At 40.1% G+C, this 18360-nt stretch overlaps 1 protein-coding gene across 1 annotated transcript in view; it reads right to left on the bottom strand.

Annotated features, from left to right (window-relative positions):
- Positions 1-224: 224 nt before the first annotated feature.
- COL4A1 (collagen type IV alpha 1 chain) overlaps positions 225-18360 on the bottom strand; it is a 111673-nt gene continuing 93537 nt past the window's right edge. The window contains exons 42-52 of the mRNA XM_060784997.2: positions 17882-18067; positions 16877-17010; positions 14403-14475; positions 13730-13801; positions 12439-12567; positions 10743-10841; positions 9096-9308; positions 7836-8013; positions 6878-6992; positions 4985-5157; positions 225-1338 (exon numbers count right to left, since the gene is read on the bottom strand). Coding sequence (XP_060640980.2) covers positions 1257-1338; positions 4985-5157; positions 6878-6992; positions 7836-8013; positions 9096-9308; positions 10743-10841; positions 12439-12567; positions 13730-13801; positions 14403-14475; positions 16877-17010; positions 17882-18067 — 1454 coding nt within the window. The 3' untranslated portion in view covers positions 225-1256. The remainder of the gene's footprint in view (positions 1339-4984; positions 5158-6877; positions 6993-7835; positions 8014-9095; positions 9309-10742; positions 10842-12438; positions 12568-13729; positions 13802-14402; positions 14476-16876; positions 17011-17881; positions 18068-18360) is intronic.

The following is an 18360-nucleotide window of genomic DNA, read 5'->3' as shown; positions in this document are numbered from 1 at the left end:
GTAATCGTGCCTTTTGAAGTTTGTGATGGATGTGCTTGTAATCCCCACTTCTAAACATTTTAAAACATTACTCATGTTGCCAATGCTTTTGAATGCAGGCTCACTAGTTGCAGGTAAATTGCGGTATGTGTTCTTAAGAACAAGAACAAGACTACACATGTAAAATACAACTGAATTTTATACAAGGACGTTTTTAAAAGTAATGACTATTACTAAAAGCAATATTTTACACAAATAGTTTTATTACAAATCTTAGTTTCTAAGAAGTACATCATCAAGGAATGGCCTTTTAAAAAAATATTTTATATTGGCTTGATTATTGTCTGGGAATATCTGTCTTAAACATTTTCCAAAGTCTGAACTATCCATAATATCTTAAAGCTTCTTATTTGTTCAAAGTCAAGTCATTCAGTGTATTATTAGTGCTTAAAACCCTGAAAATATTAAATACATGAAATGGTAGATTTAACATATATATTTTATAGACATTTACTAGAAGTAGGTGTTCACACTTCATTTAAGGCGAGAATGGTTATGGAGTGGGGGCAAGGCTCCAATTACCAAGTTGTTGCATAAATACTAAATACATGTATGCATGCCCACATATTGGAGTATTCTATGTTCCATAGGAAAACTGGCCATAGAAAGCTAAAAGGGGGACACATTTCGCTAGGAAGAATTCTGTTTTCTTTTGCCAGAAGACACACGGTTAAAATGAGAGGAAAGTTTGCATGTCAGTACCTCTTCTGTTTCCAATACGAAATCCTGCTGTTCAGTCATACCCATTTCCAGAACTCTTTTTTTTTTTATATTAGTATAAATTTGTACAACAATGTTAAGTAGGAAGAGCCTGGGATTCAAGATATGAAGGGATTACAAAAATTTGATAACGTATTCCTATATATATAATACTTACACATAGAAAAGGGGAGTTGCCCATACGAGGCAGAGCTCTATGGCTCTTAGCACCTTGGTTTATTTTTCTTCTTGATTTAGGGTAAGTATCAGTGCATCACATATACAAAATATGTTTATCTGAAAATGCTGTTAAAAGCTTATTTATCTTCATTGCATCTTCCTCCTCTTCAGCAAGTAAAAGGTCAAGGAAGCATAGAGCTTAGTAAGGTAAGTTCCGGTAAGGCACGACTGTTTTCATACCTGGCAAGAATGAGGTACATCATACGATACATGCCTAAGTGTCACTGTTGTTAACAGAATAGCACCATATTGTGACATTAAGTACACCTGGAAAGTCATTATGTTCTTCTTATACAGACTTGGCAACGGCTAACATTGGAGTGCAGTTCCCCTGCTTTCAGCGTGGAAGGAATCGGTTTTCTGAAAATGAAAATGAAAAATAAGAATAGCTATTAATGAAGGTACACATTTTGAAGTGTATATACATATCGTATAGACTACTGCAATGCTCTCTACGTGGGGTTGCCTTTGAAAACTGTCCGGAAGTTTCAACTGGTCCAACGGACAGCAGCCAGATTGCTAACTGGAGCGGCTCTTAGGGAGCATGCAACCCTTTGCTGCGCCATCTCCACTGGCTGCCAGTTTGGTACCGGGCACAATTCAAAGTGCTGGTTCTAGCCTATAAAGCCCTAAACGGTTCTGGCCCAACTTACCTGTGCGAACATATCTCCCCTTATGAACCACCTAGGACCTTGAGATCGTCCAGAGAGACTCTGCTCTCGGCCCCGCCTTTGTCACAGGTATATTTGGCGGGGACGAGAGACAGGGCCTTCTCAGCGGTGGCCCCCCGGCTATGGAACGCCCTCCCCAGAGAGATTAGATTGGCTCCCTCCCTCTTAACGTTTCGGAAGCAACTCAAAACGTGGCTGTTTGAGCAAGCGTTCACAAACACAGAATAACGGATATAGATAACATATAGGAACTGATGACTGACGATGGAACTGGACAATGCTTGACAATAAGGAGACGCCTATGATGTTTTTATTGTTGTGATTTATGTAATTTTAATGTTTTACATTTTATTATGATACTATGTATACTGTTTTGTTGGAAACCGCCTTGAGTCGCCGATAGGCTGAGAAAGGCGGTATACAAATACAGTAAATAAATAATAAATATCAACCTTGGAAACTCAAGGGTTTTGGCTCATGAAGAGTTTAGCAGATTTTAAAAGCCAGTGCTTGATTGGCCTGAATTCCTTGAATTGGTGGAAAACCAATTCTTAAACTTTAGATATTGCCATTGTTTGAGGTTGCTTCCCGCATTATTTATTATTTATTTAGGGTTTTTATATCCCGTCCTATCTCAACCTCCGCAGAGGGACTCAGGACGGCTAACAAATTGGGCACCCATGGCGCCCACATCCAAACATGAATATACAGTTTAACAACAATATAATAAAACAGGAATATAAGCAGTATAAACAGTATAAATGTACTGATTACTTCGAAGGATTATAACAGAGCCCATTTTTGTCATCTTATTGATATTAGTGGAAAAAATTAAGTATTACTTCAGGATTAATGGATGTTACTGAGGTAGTAACCATTTGATTCCAATTGCATATGGACTGGCCTTGAAACATTGAGTGGAGAGCTGAGAAGGCAAGGACTAATGAAATGCTGCAAGGCTAGAACTACATTTCTGTTGGTAACTCAAAATGACTAATCCACTCTTCTTGGAATTTTACTTCTCAAGTAAAGCATACGGAAAATTTGTATCTGAGCAGCAGCCCTGTCTAGTGTACTGTTGCCGTTTGTATTAAACAGAGGTAGAGAGGCATAAAAAATGCAATAAAGAATTTTTTAAAAAATGTTTAGAAGTTGAATTTATTGCTTTAAGTAAAATTTGTTGTAACTACCTAACATGAAAAAATTGCCCTCAAAATTTACTTTTTTGTTATTGAACAGGTATAAAATGCTGCCAAATTTTGTGGGATCCAAAGGAACAAAATAAGGGTGTTCAGTGTGTCTGTTTTTGTTTTTTTTTTCTGGCAGTTCTGAATAAAGATATAAGACAAAATGAGATAATTTTGCATACAAGGTTTAAAAGTGTACAAGTTAAGAGCATTTGCTGGTGTGGTGACGGTAGTGAAGTGTCATTGGGAAAATTGAAAAAAATGGTGTGTTAGTGCGTAGAGTGTAGAGTGAGTTAGTATGTAGAATGCAGAGTGTAACCCCATCTAGTTTACACCCTGTGCTGGACAGGGTTACACTCCCCCTGAAGACACAAGTTCACAACTTGGGAGTTTTCTTGGACTCATCACTGAGCCTGGAACCCCAGATTTCGGCAGTGGCCAGGGCAGCATTCACACAATTAAAACTTGTGTGCCAGTTGCGCCCGTACCCTGGGATGTCAGACTTGGCCACAGTGGTCCACGTTCTCGTTATATCTCAAATAGACTACTGCAACACACTCTACGTGGGGTTGCTTTTGAAGACTGCTCAGAAGCTTCAAGTAGCCCAATGAGTGGCAGCCAGGTTTTTTTGCTGGAGTGGGGTACAGGGAGCATCCCTGTTGTGCCAGCTCCACTGGCTGCCAGTCTGCTACTGAGCACAATTCAAAGTGCTGGCTTTAGTCTAGAAATCCCTAAACAGTTCCAGTCTAGCTTTCCTATCTGAACATATCTCCCTTTATGAGACAATTAGAGCACAAGATCAGCTGGGAAGGCCCTGCTCTTAGTCTCACCAGCGTCACAAGTGCGATTGGTGGGGACGAGAGACAGGGCCTTCTTGGTGGTGGCTCCTCACCTATGAAACTCCCTCCTCAGAGAGATTAGATCGCCCCCCCCCTCCTAGTGTTTAGAAAACAACTTAAAACTTGGTTGTGTAAACAAGCATTCGGTGAGTGGTAATAACATCAAAGCAGATAGGCAACAACCTTGGGATCAGTACAATGTTTAATAGATTTTGCTTCTAAAGTGTTGCTTAAGTTCTGTTGGTGAAAATTTCATTATTATTTCATTATTGGCATTTTTTTGACAGAACCAATTAGAAACTGCCATTTATAATTAAATTTTTGAAAGTTTTGTTGGAGTTCTGAAATTTTCACCAACAGAACTTAAGCAACACTTAGGAGCAAAGCACCAGCGCTCCCTAGTTTTGCAAGTACTTTAGAATCATTCAGAACCATGGATTGCCCATGCCTAATGTTTAAATGTTTAATATGTTCTAGGTCTATGTTTGATGTTTTATAGTTTTAATGGTTTTAATTTTTAGTTATATTTCATTGTTTTAAACATGTGATGTACTGTTTTATTGTATGTGAGGCATAGATTTTTTTGCCTGATGTGCACCGCTTTGAGTTCCCCCAGGGATCAGAAAAGCAGTATAAAAGTGCAATAAATAAATAAATAAATAAATATGTTTTAAGATTAATCATCAAAAATATGAAAATGGAAGACCAAAGAGAATTAGTGGACAAAACTGGTTGTAAGACTGGGAAGAAGGTTAAATAATTATAACATATATGTACTGTATGCCTAAGATAGGAGAAATTAAATTTGTCATTCTTGAAGAAAAATCTATGATAAAAATGAATGTTGAGTTTTTAATCCATACAATATTAGTTTTGATGTACAATTTAAGCAATGGAAGAAGGACTTATGTAAGTTTAAATGGCAAGGGGGAAAAGAAGAGTCAAATATAAAATGCTACAAAATGCAGAAGAGTTATCATGGGGAAATGGTGAAGATTTCTCACCAATCATTTGTTTCTACAACAAGCCACATTTTCCAAAATCCAATTATTACAGAGACAAAAAATGAGGTGAAATCTTTTGAACAGGAGCACAGACAGCAAAACAAACCACACAGGGGTGTTAGCTCTTCTCTATGCTATCCAAAGCTTAAACACACATACACACACATATATGGCTAATGTCCCTGTTCTGACTTACATCCAAATTCAACTTAAGAAGAAACCTACAGAACTTAACTTGCTCGTAACTTGGCAACTGCCTGTATTTTGAAATTAAAAATATTATAAACAAAATGCTTCCAACTTACTTGAACATTTCATTTCTCTCAATAGTGGCCAGCCAGAAGCTGTAAGCGTTGGCGTAATAATTGCAGGTGCCTTTGCCGTGGCATTCAATGAAGGGAGCGCTACGGAACTCTTCAAGGCAGGAACCAGGGGAGGCCAGGGCTTGCCCCGAACCTTCAGCACCAGCGCTGGTGTGCTGCCAGGAAGTAAAAGTTATGCATTAGCATATTCAGGAAAATTTCTATAGCTTCATATTCTCATACTACATATCAGTAAGCAGCAAGTGTAGCACCTAACAATTCAGTGAGGTTATTCTTCAGAAGATACAACAACAACAAAACCAATCTAAATATGGAGGGCATTAACACAGCAGTCAGGCTCGTAGCCAGGATTTTGATTCGGGGGGGACTGAGTTTGATTCGGGGGGGGGGCTGAGTTTGAATCGGGGGAGCTGAGTTTGAATCGGGGGGGAGCTGAGTTTGAATCGGGGGGGCTGAGTTTGAATCGGGGGAGCTGAGTTTGAATCGGGGAGCTGAGTTTGATTCGGGAGGGCTTAGTTTGAATCGGGAGGGCTTAGTTTGAATCGGGAAGGGCTGAGTTTGAATCGGGAGGGGCTGAGTTTGAATCGGGAGGGGCTGAGTTTGAATCAGGAGGGGCTGAGTTTGAATCGGGGGGGGGGGCTGAGTTTGAATCGGGAGAGCTGAGTTTGAATCGGGGGGGGGGGCTGAGTTTGAATCGGGAGAGCTGAGTTTGAATCAGGAGGGGCTGAGTTTGAATGGGGGGGGGCTGAGTTTGAATCGGGGGAGCTGAGTTTGAATCGGGGGAGCTGAGTTTGATTCGGGGGAGCTGAGTTTGATTCGGGAGGGCTTAGTTTGAATTGGGAGGGGCTGAGTTTGAATCGGGAGGGGCTGAGTTTGAATTGGGAGGGGCTGAGTTTGAATCGGGAGGGGCTGAGTTTGAATCGGGGGAGCTGAGTTTGAATCGGGGGGGGGCTGAGTTTGAATCGGGGGAGGTGAGTTTGAATCGGGGGAGGTGAGTTTGAATCGGGGGGGGGCTGAGTTTGAATGGGGGGGGCTGAGTTTGATTCCACGGGGGCCTCAGGATCTACCCAATGCCCCCATGCATATGGGATATATTATGGTGATTAGATCATGATATGAATAAACATAACAGTTTAAATAATGTACCAGTAAGGCCTTCTCGCGGACCACCCTGGAGAATTTGGGGGGGGGGGGGCTGAAACCCCTCAAGCCCTCCCTGGCTACGGGCCTGACAGCAGTATATGTTTTCTGTATACCTGAATGCTTTTGCTAGAGAGTTTTACTTTGCACCATATAAACATGTTTTTACTGCTCACACTGTGCTTTGTGAAGTTTTTTTTCCTGTGCACAACACATTGCTATGGTGTGTTCCCATGCTCTTAAATTGCTGTTTTTTAAAAGCCTGGGAATGGCTGGAAAGAGCACAGGAAAGAACCCACTCTCTCTACAATTACTTTAATAACAATCCTAGTGAACGAATTAACCACACATCCTGCCCTAAACTGCAAACACAGTGAAAGTTACAAGATCTTATTCAGTTGCTTCACTTGAGGATGGCAATGGTTACAAGTGATGCCACAGTAAAGGAACTCTTTAAAAAAATTGGGCTGTTAAAAGTATTTGTTCTTGGAACAAAGAAACAGGTGGGTGCTTTTAAATCAAAGGTGAACTTAACTTAAAAAGAACTGTGTTAATTTAAATACAGTCAGCCAAGTTGACCACCAAATTGTGCTAGAGGGTCGTAGAGGTTCCTAGAGAGAAGTTGTCTGAAGTAAAAACAATGTTTTTATGTCTCTTTTTTCACTTTTGTAAGGCCCCCCTTCCCCCTAACCCCAGCAAACCTGGAGGGCTGACTGTATCACTTGATGCACTTACCATCACAAAGGAATAGCCTATCCAGAGTGATCTCCAGCCATCTGGACATGGTGGAATTTGAATGGTTTGGCTGTGAACTGCCATCACCATAGCAGGAGCCTCACATACAGCACACCTGAGATGGGATGATATAACAGTTGCAAAGTTTAGAGTTTAAAAAATCCTGAATTACCAATATGCTATATATAACTACTGTTATACAGGGTTAGTCAAAATGAATAGGCCAATAAGATATACAATTAATTTTCTTATTGGCCTATTCATTTTGACTAACCCTGTATATTGTTATACAACTGTCCAAATACCATATGTATTAAAGAATAATGGAATCACAGAGTTGGAAGAAACCACACGGGCCATCCAGTCCAGCCCCCTGCCATGCAGGAAAAGCACAAAGCATCCCTGACAGATGGCCATCCAGCCTCTGTTTAAAAGCCCCCAAGGAAGGCTCCAAGGCAGAGAGTTCCACTGTTGAACAGCTCTTACGGTCAGGAAGTTCTTCCTAATGTTTAAGTGGAAATCCACTTTGAATATTTAAATCCCCACTAGGCTATGAAAGCCACTGAGCAACCTTGGGTAAGTCATACATGGGCGGATGGCAATGAATTTATGATTTATTCTGATGAACTGACCTTTTGTAAGTTGTATAATTGTATTTTAATGTATTTTTGTACTATTGTATTATGATATTTACTGTGGTTTATCTTATTGTATTTTAACCCTCTGCTGTTAGCCGGACTGAGTCCCTCTTCGGAGGTTGAGAAGACCGGGATATAAAAGCTCGAAATAAATAAATAATAAATAAATACTCTCTCAGCCACAGAGGAAGGCAATGGCAAACCCTTTCTCAAGAAACCCTGCAAAATAAACTTTGTAAGAGATTCACCTCAAGATCACCATAGGTCATTTCATATATGAATTTGCGAAGATTGTATTTCTTAATAGCTTTCGTGCTTACCTGCTGATGAAAGGTTTGATGCTTTCTCCTGTGATGGGAGCCATGCTCATTGGCATTGGCTCAGGCGTAGACAACCAGTAAGAATAATCATTTCTTGAGGCAAAATTGCAAACGTTGTTAATATTACAAAACAGGAAAGGCATTGTGCTGAATTTACGTAGACAGCTTCCTGCTGTGCCTGAAAGAGCAAAAATTAAAGGTTGCTTTACTTCTTTCTATTGATATAAATCTGAGAGTTACCCCATAGCTTTTGGATCCTCAGGGAACATGTGCTTAAAACTGAATGAGCTGGCGAGTCTTCCTTTCCACTTGTCCCTTCAAGAAGTACATAAAAGGAGGACAGTGGAAGCAGGTGGCACCAAAGTGGAAGATATCCACCTACCTCCCCTTTCTTTTAAGGCATGTTTGGGTAAAAAATGAAGGTTTAGGGGTCAAGTTTACCTTTGCCCAAAAGATTTCTGGCCTTGTTTTTAGCAAAACAAGATGTGGGTGACACATTGCTTGCTGTGCAGCTCTCATATTTCCCCATGGATGACAAAAAGGCCTTGGGAAATGAGGGAATGTGACAAAAAAGGCCTTCATTTGTGCCTTCAAATGGTTAGTTGATTGATTCTGGGTTCTAAAGGATCTAAGGAGCATCCTTCCCCACTATTCAGGGATCATGAACTGAGCTGCAAAATAATTATTTTGACTTTTAATTTGATTATTAAGTAATCTTACATATATTTTAATTTAAAGTCATCTATTTTAGGCAGCTATTTTAATCCTTGCTAATTAATCTAATTCATTTTATCTACCTTGATTAACTTGAGTATCTTCAGGTTTATTGTGTCTCTGTGCATTTTGTTATTACAATTTAAGTATGTGTGTCTCTTCTAAGGAGTTGGATTAACCTCTGGTTTTCTAATAAAACGGAATGACTGTGACACAAAATGATGCATGCCTAAAAAGTGTGTCACTGACATGAAAGGTTTGGAAAGCTCTGGCTTATATTTATTACAAATTTCATGTTTTGATTGAGTCTAGGTTTCCCCATTCACCAGGATCCATTTGCTCATATTATCTTTTGGACCTGGAAGCGATAGTAATGGTAATTGGAGATGTATCTGCTCATTTCCTCTTAGTTGCTGCAACAGTTCATAAAACTCAATAGAAATTAGTTATTTGACACCATTTTTACTTAACTCAGAGCAATTGATTACAGTAAAGGTATCTGCACATATAGTAAGTCAATTGGATTTGCTGCGTTCGATCACTTACCCAAGTCCTGGCCATGGGCCCGCTCATTTCCTTGTATATAAAGCAAAGAATATCCATGGAACATGAGTCGCGTCCCAGATGGACATGATGGTTCTTCTATGGTTTGGCTGTGCCGAGTTACAAGGAAGCCATGAGCTACAGAGGGACTGCCAGGTGGACCCATCGATCCTGGCAAACCTTCTGGGCCGGGTGGACCAGGGAGGCCTCTTGGGCCTATAAGACAGAAATCTTATGTATAAGACAGTAATACTAGGAAAATAAATCTGTACCTATATTTTAACGGCAACCTACTTCAGTATCTTTATATTTTACCATTTATCTTACAGTGGACTGACCATCAAGAATAGGATGGACAGGAAGTGCACACTAACCTTTCTCTATTACTATAAAGAAAAATGAAGTGCTTTTAAAAATTGTGAACTGATATTTTGTGAGCCTCATAGTCTACATTTTCCATGTCAAGGTGATACCTCTTCCTGGAACATTTAAGTAGTTTTCAGAGCACTAATTGCATCACAGGGTGGATGGGAAAGGGATCACCTATTTCTCAAGCCACCTTGAATCCCATTTGGTTGAAAGGTGGAATATAAATTCAATAAATAAATAAAATAAAAATACATAAATATTTCCCAGATCTGTCTGGAAAAAAGGTAACTTTCCCAATAATAATGGTGGGGATGTTCTAGTAAACAACATGAACTGTAAATACTAAAATTATAAACTTATATGTATAAACTTGAGAAAGTCCTAGCTGTCATACACATATATTTTTGTCATAACTATGGCAATAGGAGAAATATATGGAAGATGAATGCATTTTTGGTGTGTGTATTTTTGGTGTGTGTATGTGTGTGTGTGTGTATGTATGCATGCATGTATGTATGTATATATATATATATATATATATAGAGAGAGAGAGAGAGAGAGAGAGAGAGAGAGAGAGAGAGAGACAGAGATTCATTGATAGACATGGATTTCTACTTTCTCCTGAGTATGGTACTCAGTACCCCCTACTACTTGAAAATGGCAGCAGTAAAAAATGCATATGTTGTGCTTGGGGTTTTCCTTTCCACAGCTCTTGAAATCATAAAGGAAAAAGCAATCCTTGGGAGACTTTGAAGTCTAGGTTTGGAACTGTACAGCCACAGCAATATAAATCACTTCTCTTTTCACTACTTTATTTGCAGAATGTGGAGTGGGGCTTGAAGGTTATTTTTTACAAGGAGAAAAAAAGATGTGAGACAACTTATCCTTGAACAAACTATGTGGCATTTATTTTTCTTGTGCTCTGAACTTTTTAAACAGCCTTCCGTGACAAAATAGTTCTCCTCCATAATGCTCTAAACCAGGCTTTGGCAAACTTCGGCCCTCCAGATGTTTTGAATTTACACTCCCACAATTCCTAACAGCTTGCAAATTGGCTGCAATTTCTGGGAGTTGTTTTCAATAGGGCCAAAGTTTGCCCATGCCTGGCCTAGACATTCTCCCTACCAAGGTAAAAATAGAGGCACAGAAAAGTTTAGTGAAATCAGCAATTCAAGAAAAACAGGTTTCCCTAAGTTCACTAAACTCGAATAATTCCAAAAAGAAAGTTCTAATGAAAATGGAAGGCTCAGACAAAGTAAAGCACTAGAAGAACAGACTTGCCTGGTGGGCCAACAGGGCCAAGTTCTCCTTTCTGACCAGGTGTTCCATCAAATCCTGGATGACCCGGGGAACCAATTAAACCTGGGGCTCCTGTTACGCCTGTTGAAATGAAATTTCATTAACATTTATTCCTTCTTGTTTGTAATACAACACAAACTGATTTAGACAAATTTGTGTTTTCAATATATCAGATGCATGATTTATGAATTCTTCCTCAGTTCATTCAAGATGCTCCTTTTACACTGGTATGAATTTGCTGAACTATTATATCAGGAAAATATGTCAGTTTAAACTTTGTTGAGGTATCTCAAGTCAAAATGGTATACTATTATACAACTGTGTTCGCTACTGGTATAGGACATTTTTCATGTCTTTTTGTGGGGTGGAAGTATTTTGCATCTTTGTTTTTTTTGTGCTGTGCTATCATACATAACATCTACCATCATTAGTGGTGTGTACACATGTGAATAGCATAAGGCAACCTGAACCTGCATATGCAACAATTTGTGGCTCTTCTTGCCTACACCAGGACTCATTAAATAAACAATACTTTAAGGTCTTTGATCCTGGAGGGTTGTTGGTATCATGTGCACCTATGATCATGCAGATGTTTTCACGTTGTCATACATGGAGCAATCCAATCTGAGAATGACTAATGCAGAGGTACAGTCAGTATGCTGCTCCATATCTGGGGGTGCCAATCATGTTGCTATTGCCAAAGAAGAAATTGATAACTGTGCTGCTGTTATCCTCAGATATACCACTGGGAGTTTATAGGATTCTAAATAACAGGGTAATTCCATTTTTGGGTTGTTGTAGGTTTTTTTGGGCTATATGGCCATGTTCTAGAGGCATCTCTCCCGACGTTTCGCCTGCATCTATGACAAGCATCCTCAGAGGTAGTGAGGTCTGTTGGAACTAGGAAAAAGGGTTTATATATCTGTGGAATGACCAGGGTGGGACAAAGGACTCTTGTCTGCTGGAGCTAGGTGTGAATGTTTCAACTGACCACCTTGATTAGCATTTGATTGGCAGTGCCTGGAGCAATCTTTTGTTAAGAGGTGATTAGATGTCCTTGTTTGTTTCCTCTCTGTTGTTGTGCTGTTCTAATTTTAGAGCTTTTTAATACTGTATTCAAAATGAAATCCCACTCCAAGGCTTTCTACCATGATTTCAGTCTGCTGAACTGAACTGCAATGGTGAAAGTATCTCCTTATTGAACAGTTTGTCCCACCACCTTTTTATGCTGAGGCAAGAGACAAAATTATGACGGTTGGCTGTGATAACCAATGCCTTTCCAGAGTAGCTACTTCTGGGTTATTCATCTGCAATAATATTTCCAGTCTCTATCCAGTCAATAGGTCAGTTGTTGGGGAACTGAGTGTACAATTCACCCATAACAAAAAGCAAACTTATTGGCTGATAATTAAATGGATCATTCCCATCTCCTTGGGGATTACGATTACCTGGAGACCAGCTGATAGCAATTTATATGAGTAAACAGAGATGCTAATAATGGAGCTCACCAAGTTTATAAGAGTAAGGATATTGTTGAGTCTGGCTCTGGAGCTTTACCACATTTAAGTTGAGTACTTAATGGCTTTAACAGCAAACTGCAGCAAATTTCTTAGAAGTTTCTGGATTTGACTGGAGTTTCCAAAATCAGGTCTACAATGGCTGTCAGGCATTTTCTCACCTTGTTGTCCTTTGGGTCCTGGGGGACCAGGTGCTCCTTTGATGCCAGGTTGGCCTATAAGACCAGGTAAGCCTGGTTCACCTTTCAAAAGTGTGAAAGCACCTGGAGGACCTGGGGGACCTGGGAAACCTGTCAACAAGTAAAATAAAATCAGACAATGTGTTGGAAAAAGACACTTTATCAGCATTAAAGGGATATTTGAAAAAGGTGAGAGTTTGTTGTAAAATTAAGATTTTGTTAGTCCAATGTTTCTCAACCTGGGGGTCAAGACCCCTGGGGGGTCGCAAGGGGGTTTCAGAAGGGTCACCAAATATATATTTCTGATGGTCTTAGGAACCCCTTTGGCAGAGAAGGCTGAAGATCTCTCTGCCTGTCCTTCTCTTCCTTTTTTGGAAACAGGGTGAATCCTCCCACCAAAAGCCCTCTTCTGCTGTGATTGGCTGGCCTCTCAGCCAAGGGGAGAGCCGTTTCTGAGAAACAAGTGGGGAGGGGAGAGCAGGTATGCTCAGCACAGGGCAAAATGATGCACATGTGAGGGGTCAGGGAGAGCGTGGAAGGCTGGACAGAGGTTTGCATCAGTGAGTCCCTTCAAGGCATGGAGGTTCTGTGTGGGAAGTTTGGCCTAAATCTACCATTGGTGGGGTTCAGAGTGAACTATAAATACCAGCAACTACAACTCCAAATGTCAAGGTCTATTTTCCCCAATTCCACCAGTGTTCCCATTTGGGGATATTGAGTATTTGTGCCAAGTTTGGTCCCGATCTATCATTGTTTTGAGTCCACAATGCCCTCTGAATGTAGGTGAACTACAACTCCAAAACTCAAGGTCAATGCTCACCAAATCCTTCCAGCATTTTCTGTTGGTCATGGGAGTTCTATGTGCCAAGTTTGGTTCAATTCCATCATTGGTGGAGTTCAGAATGTTCTTTGCTAATAGGTGAACTATAAATCCCAGTAACTACAACTCCCAAATATCAAGGCCTATTTTCCCCAAACTCCACCAGTATTCACATTTGGTTGTATTGGGTATTTGTGCCAAATTTGGTCCAGTGAATGAAAATACATCTTGCATATCAGATATTGACATGACAATTCATAACAGTAGCAAAATTGCAGTTATGAAGTAGCAACAAAAATGTTATGGTTGGGAGTCCCCACAACATGAGCAACTGTATTAAGGGGTCACAGCATTAGGATAATTGAGAAACACCGTGTTAGTCTTTCTTCTCCTTGTCACCACCACAACTCCTTTCAAAATAACCAAATCTGTCAAAATGATGTCATCACTGACCTTTTGCTCCAGGATATCCTTGATCACCTTGTTCTCCTTTGATTCCAAGGATTCCTGGAGGACCTCTTGGACCTAGAGAGAAAGACAACCTTCAAGCTTTCATCATATGAAGTTTTCTTTTACCTGAATTACTACCCATATCAAGTTCCTTGGGGCCTTCTAATCCCCCCTCCTATTTTTTTCTTTTTCCTACTTAGTGTTCCCCATTACATTATTTCAAATCACTCATGATGGTAGCTTTATCTAACTGTTTTCATGGCCAAACAATACATTTCACACGTTTGTCATAGGATGTGATATTCTTCACTTATATGTTCACCATTCTTTGCTTTGAAGTTTGCAAATTTGATAAGCAAATAACGTTTCTAGAACAAAACACAGGCTAAGCAGAAGAAAAAATGTATTCCTGTTAACTTCTAGTTGTACTCTGTCAATTTGGAATGAGAGGGAGAGAAAGCTATTATTTCCCCACTCATGCAGTGAAGAAAACTGATATGGGCCATATATTTTGCAGCCACTACTATTGCTGTGTTCATTTTATAGGCATCGAATTACTATTCATTTACTAAAAAGCTGCAACAAATATAGTGCAATTAGACTGAAAGGCTATTTATTTCTTTGCTATAACGCAAAAGCAGATAACAATGTTTGCTTCTCATATTCTCTCTCATACCTTGAGGTCCTGGAATTCCAGGAGGCCCCATGTCACCTTTTTGACCAGCAGCTCCAGGGAAGCCAGCATTGCCCTGAACAAGAGAACAAACCCTCAGTTGTGACTAAAGTGATGCATGTGTGTAGATTAATTCTTGAATCTGATACAGCTCAATACTTAGGTCCTTACATTCAAGAGAAAAAAATGAGCTAGATAGAAACAGAGATTTAATATCAGCATGAGAGTTTCAGTTCATGACCAAATAGAAGCAAACAAGAAAAAGAATGACAAAAATAAGAAAGCTAAAATTATATGCCAGAGGAATTAGATCAGTGGTTCTCAACCTGGGGTCCCGAGAAGTTTTTGGCCTTCAATGGCCAGAAATCCTAACAGCTGGTAAACTGGCTGGGATTTCTGGGAGTTGAAGGCCAAAAACATCTGGGGACCCCAGGTTGAGAACCACTGGATTAGATTCTGCACATAAAATAAATGGGCGTTAATACTTTGCCACATCAGAGAAAGATGGTACAGCAAAGTTGTAGCAATTACTATAAGTCAGTGGTTCTCAACCTGTGGGTCCTCAGGTGTTTTGGCCTACAACTCCCAGAAATCCCAGTCAGTTTACCAGCTGTTAGGATTTCTGGGAGCTGAAGGCCAAAACATCTGGGGACACACACGTTGAGAACCACTGCTATAAATGATCAGCTGTTGATTGGGTTTCCAGTCCAGGTGAACCACACTCTGGCAGGATTTCCATAGTGGAAATTATTCATTCAAGGGTAACTCCTCCCATTTGCTACAGTAGGCTGGGCCATCTGCTTCAGGATGTCACTTTCCTCTGAGTCCAGCAGCAATGAAGAACATGTTAATAAAATGCTTTAAAAAGGGCGTCAACTTCCTAATCCAGTCCCGAGAAAAAGGTCAGTAGGATCCCTGTCAGTCTATTCAAGATGGGGTGAGCTCCCATTTGTCAGCTCCAGCTTCCCTTGCAGGGACATGAGAGAAGCCACCCACAGGATGGTAAAACATCGAGGTGTCTCCTGGCTAACGTCCTTGCAGATGGCTAATTCTCTCACACCAGAAGCGACTTGCAGTTTCTCAAGTCGCTTCTGACACGCACAAAAAAGGGTTGAAGGGAATGGAAATCAAAACAGAGGTTTGGTGAATTAACTGGGGGGGGGGGGGAAGCAGGGGGAAGTGTCATTTTGTTTGAAACAGAGGTATTACTATATATTGCGTGTAGGACCAGCACAACACCAGATGTTTATTTTATTGATTATTTATTGGCTTACTGTTTTATTTTCTACTAGCTGTCCCCTGCCACACGTTGCTGTGGCCCAGTCTGTTTATATGTGTTTTGCATGTGTGTGCATATATTTGTGTATATATGTGGTTTTGTTCATGCATTGTAATGTAATTTTTTTTGGCTTTTTATGTCCCTTCTGCTGTGTTTTTCAGTCTTTTTATGAGTGAAGGCCACTCGTTGGCCTGATAGGTGTATTGTGTCCAAATTTGGTGTCAGTTCGTCCAGTGGTTTTTGAGTTATGTTAATCCCACAAACAAACATTACATTTTTATTTATATAGATATCTCTGAATGGAGGTTTCAACAAAGATATTTCCCTGCTGCAGGTGAAATAAGCTTCTGAAATAAAATTGCAAAGTCTGTTGAAACAGCTGGGAGATGAAGTCTATTTGGGAACTCCTAAATATCACTCATACATGCGGTAGTTGTCCAATGAGGAAATTAAACAAAAGGGGAATGTCCAAATATTTGAAGCCTAGCAGTGTAAAAAAATCTTAGAAACTTTGAACGGCTTGTTTAGACTGGACTAGAATATGAAGTAAAACTTCTGTTAAGGCAAATGATATCAAGGATCCCCTTTTCAATATGGCTCCTAGAATTAACTGAGGCATTTATTTTCCAGATGGTTTTGGCACATGTCTATTGAACCATTTGTTAAGGAGGATGGCTCTGAGATCTTTCTTCTTTTTGCAGGAACCAGGAAGAAAATGGAATAAACAACACAGGGAATATCTTCAACAGAACTAATCCCAATGTTTTCATTGGTAATAGGTGGTATGCTACTTTTTAAAAAATAGGCATTTGAATCCTGGGAGCTGAAGTCCAAAATACCTGGAGGACTAAAGTTTGAGGAAACCTGCTCTAGAAGTCAGGAATGTCTTTCGTGAAACTCTTGAAAACTGATGGTGGGTAGATGTGGATAGTGCAAAACAAAAAAAGGATCAGGTAATTCCCAAGAAAACAAAGAACTGCCATGCTGTGCAAGGTCTTTTTTCTACTGAACAGCACTAAATAGGTTTGAAGAAAGATGCAGTATTCTAAGAAGACAATGCTTTGCATCTCCAAAGAGCCTATCTCACAAAAAGGCTATATCTGCAGCCATTAACTGAAAATAAAATAAATCCGAAACCACTGCATATTGTGCAATGAGACCATTGCATGCTGCCTTCACATTCCTCAAATTAACTTACTGGGATTCCTTGAGTTCCCTGATCTCCTTTCAATCCGGGTCTTCCAGCTGGTCCTGGGAAACCTGGAAGTCCTGTTTCTCCTTTCTCCCCTGATAGCCCTGGAACACCTGGAGGTCCTTGAGGCCCAGGAAACCCTAAAATAGAAATGGAAATACCATTCATTGACAGTATTTGTTTTAGAATAAAGAAGATCTATATGCCAAAATAATTCCCAGTTATACCTATACACCAGTAATAGGAACAATGATAATGCTCAAAATAAATAAGATGAATATGACTGTTCAGAATTGTGTACTATCTTGTGGAAGCTAGAAAAATGGTACCAAAGTAAAACAATGTCTTAACATGGAAACAGTTATTACATGGGAAACAAAATGTACCATGCAGTCACATTATGGGGTTTGCAGAATAAAGATATACAACCACATATGCAGTTTATGTAAGTATTTATAATGAATAAGATTTTTTTTTCATGTCAGGAGTGACTTGAGAAACTGCAAGTCACTTTTGATGTGAGAAAATTGGCTGTCTGCAAGGATGTTGCCCAGGGGAAGCCCAGATGTTTTACCATCCTATGGGTCGCTTCCCTCATGTCTCTGCATGGGAAGCTGGAGCTGACAGACAGGAGCTCACCCCACTTGGTCAGCAGTCCTCCTGGCACAAGTGTTTAACCCATTGTGCCACTGGGTTAGACCCTTGTGCCGGTAGATAAAGTTCTACTTTTCAGTTCCTCCCTAGCTGGGCCTCAAGAAAACTGTTTTGCATAGCTTTAAAAGCATCATCACCATCACCATCATTATTGTTGCTGTTACAGTGTTCCCTCATTTATTGCAGGTGTTCCATTCCAGGACCATCTGCAATAAGTGAAAATCCGCGAAGTAGGGACCCTTCGCCCACTTGATGTAAAGGAATGCATAATAAAGTCGGGCTGATTTAAAAGTAACTGTCACCCCAGGCATCACTATACTTTTTTACAAATGTTAAATCATCTATGCCTATGCTTACCTTGCAGGCCAGGTCGACCTTGAGGTCCCCGGTCACCCTTTGGCCCCGCTCCAGCTCTGCCTGGTAATCCAGGAATTCCTGGTTGGCCTGGGGGACCCTGTGGACCATCAAATCCTGGTTCTCCTTTGACACCAGGGATCCCTGGACTTCCTGGGGCTCCTGGGAAACCCACATCTCCTTTTGCACCTAAGAATGAAAAAGAACCACTTTTTGGTTAGATAAAACATGAAATTTGGTGACTTGGGAGAAAATACTGCTGGAGTCCTCAAACACCATCTTGTCCTAAATTGCCCTTCAAGTCTGCTTTCTGATTTTTCCCCTTTTGGGCATTAATATACAAATACTACTTTAGCAATGATTTTTATTTACCTAAGTCTCATATGTAGAACTCTGCTCTTGCAGAAGCTTTTTCATTATTCATCTTCCTCAGATATCCCTTTATTATAATTACTTTATTGAGTACTAACATGTTCATTATT

The sequence above is a fragment of the Anolis sagrei genome, chromosome 1 (assembly GCF_037176765.1).
Source record: "Anolis sagrei isolate rAnoSag1 chromosome 1, rAnoSag1.mat, whole genome shotgun sequence".
NCBI lineage: Eukaryota > Metazoa > Chordata > Lepidosauria > Squamata > Dactyloidae > Anolis > Anolis sagrei.
The sequence above is the reverse complement of the archived record's forward strand: the minus strand, read 5'-3'. Positions and strand labels throughout refer to the sequence as shown.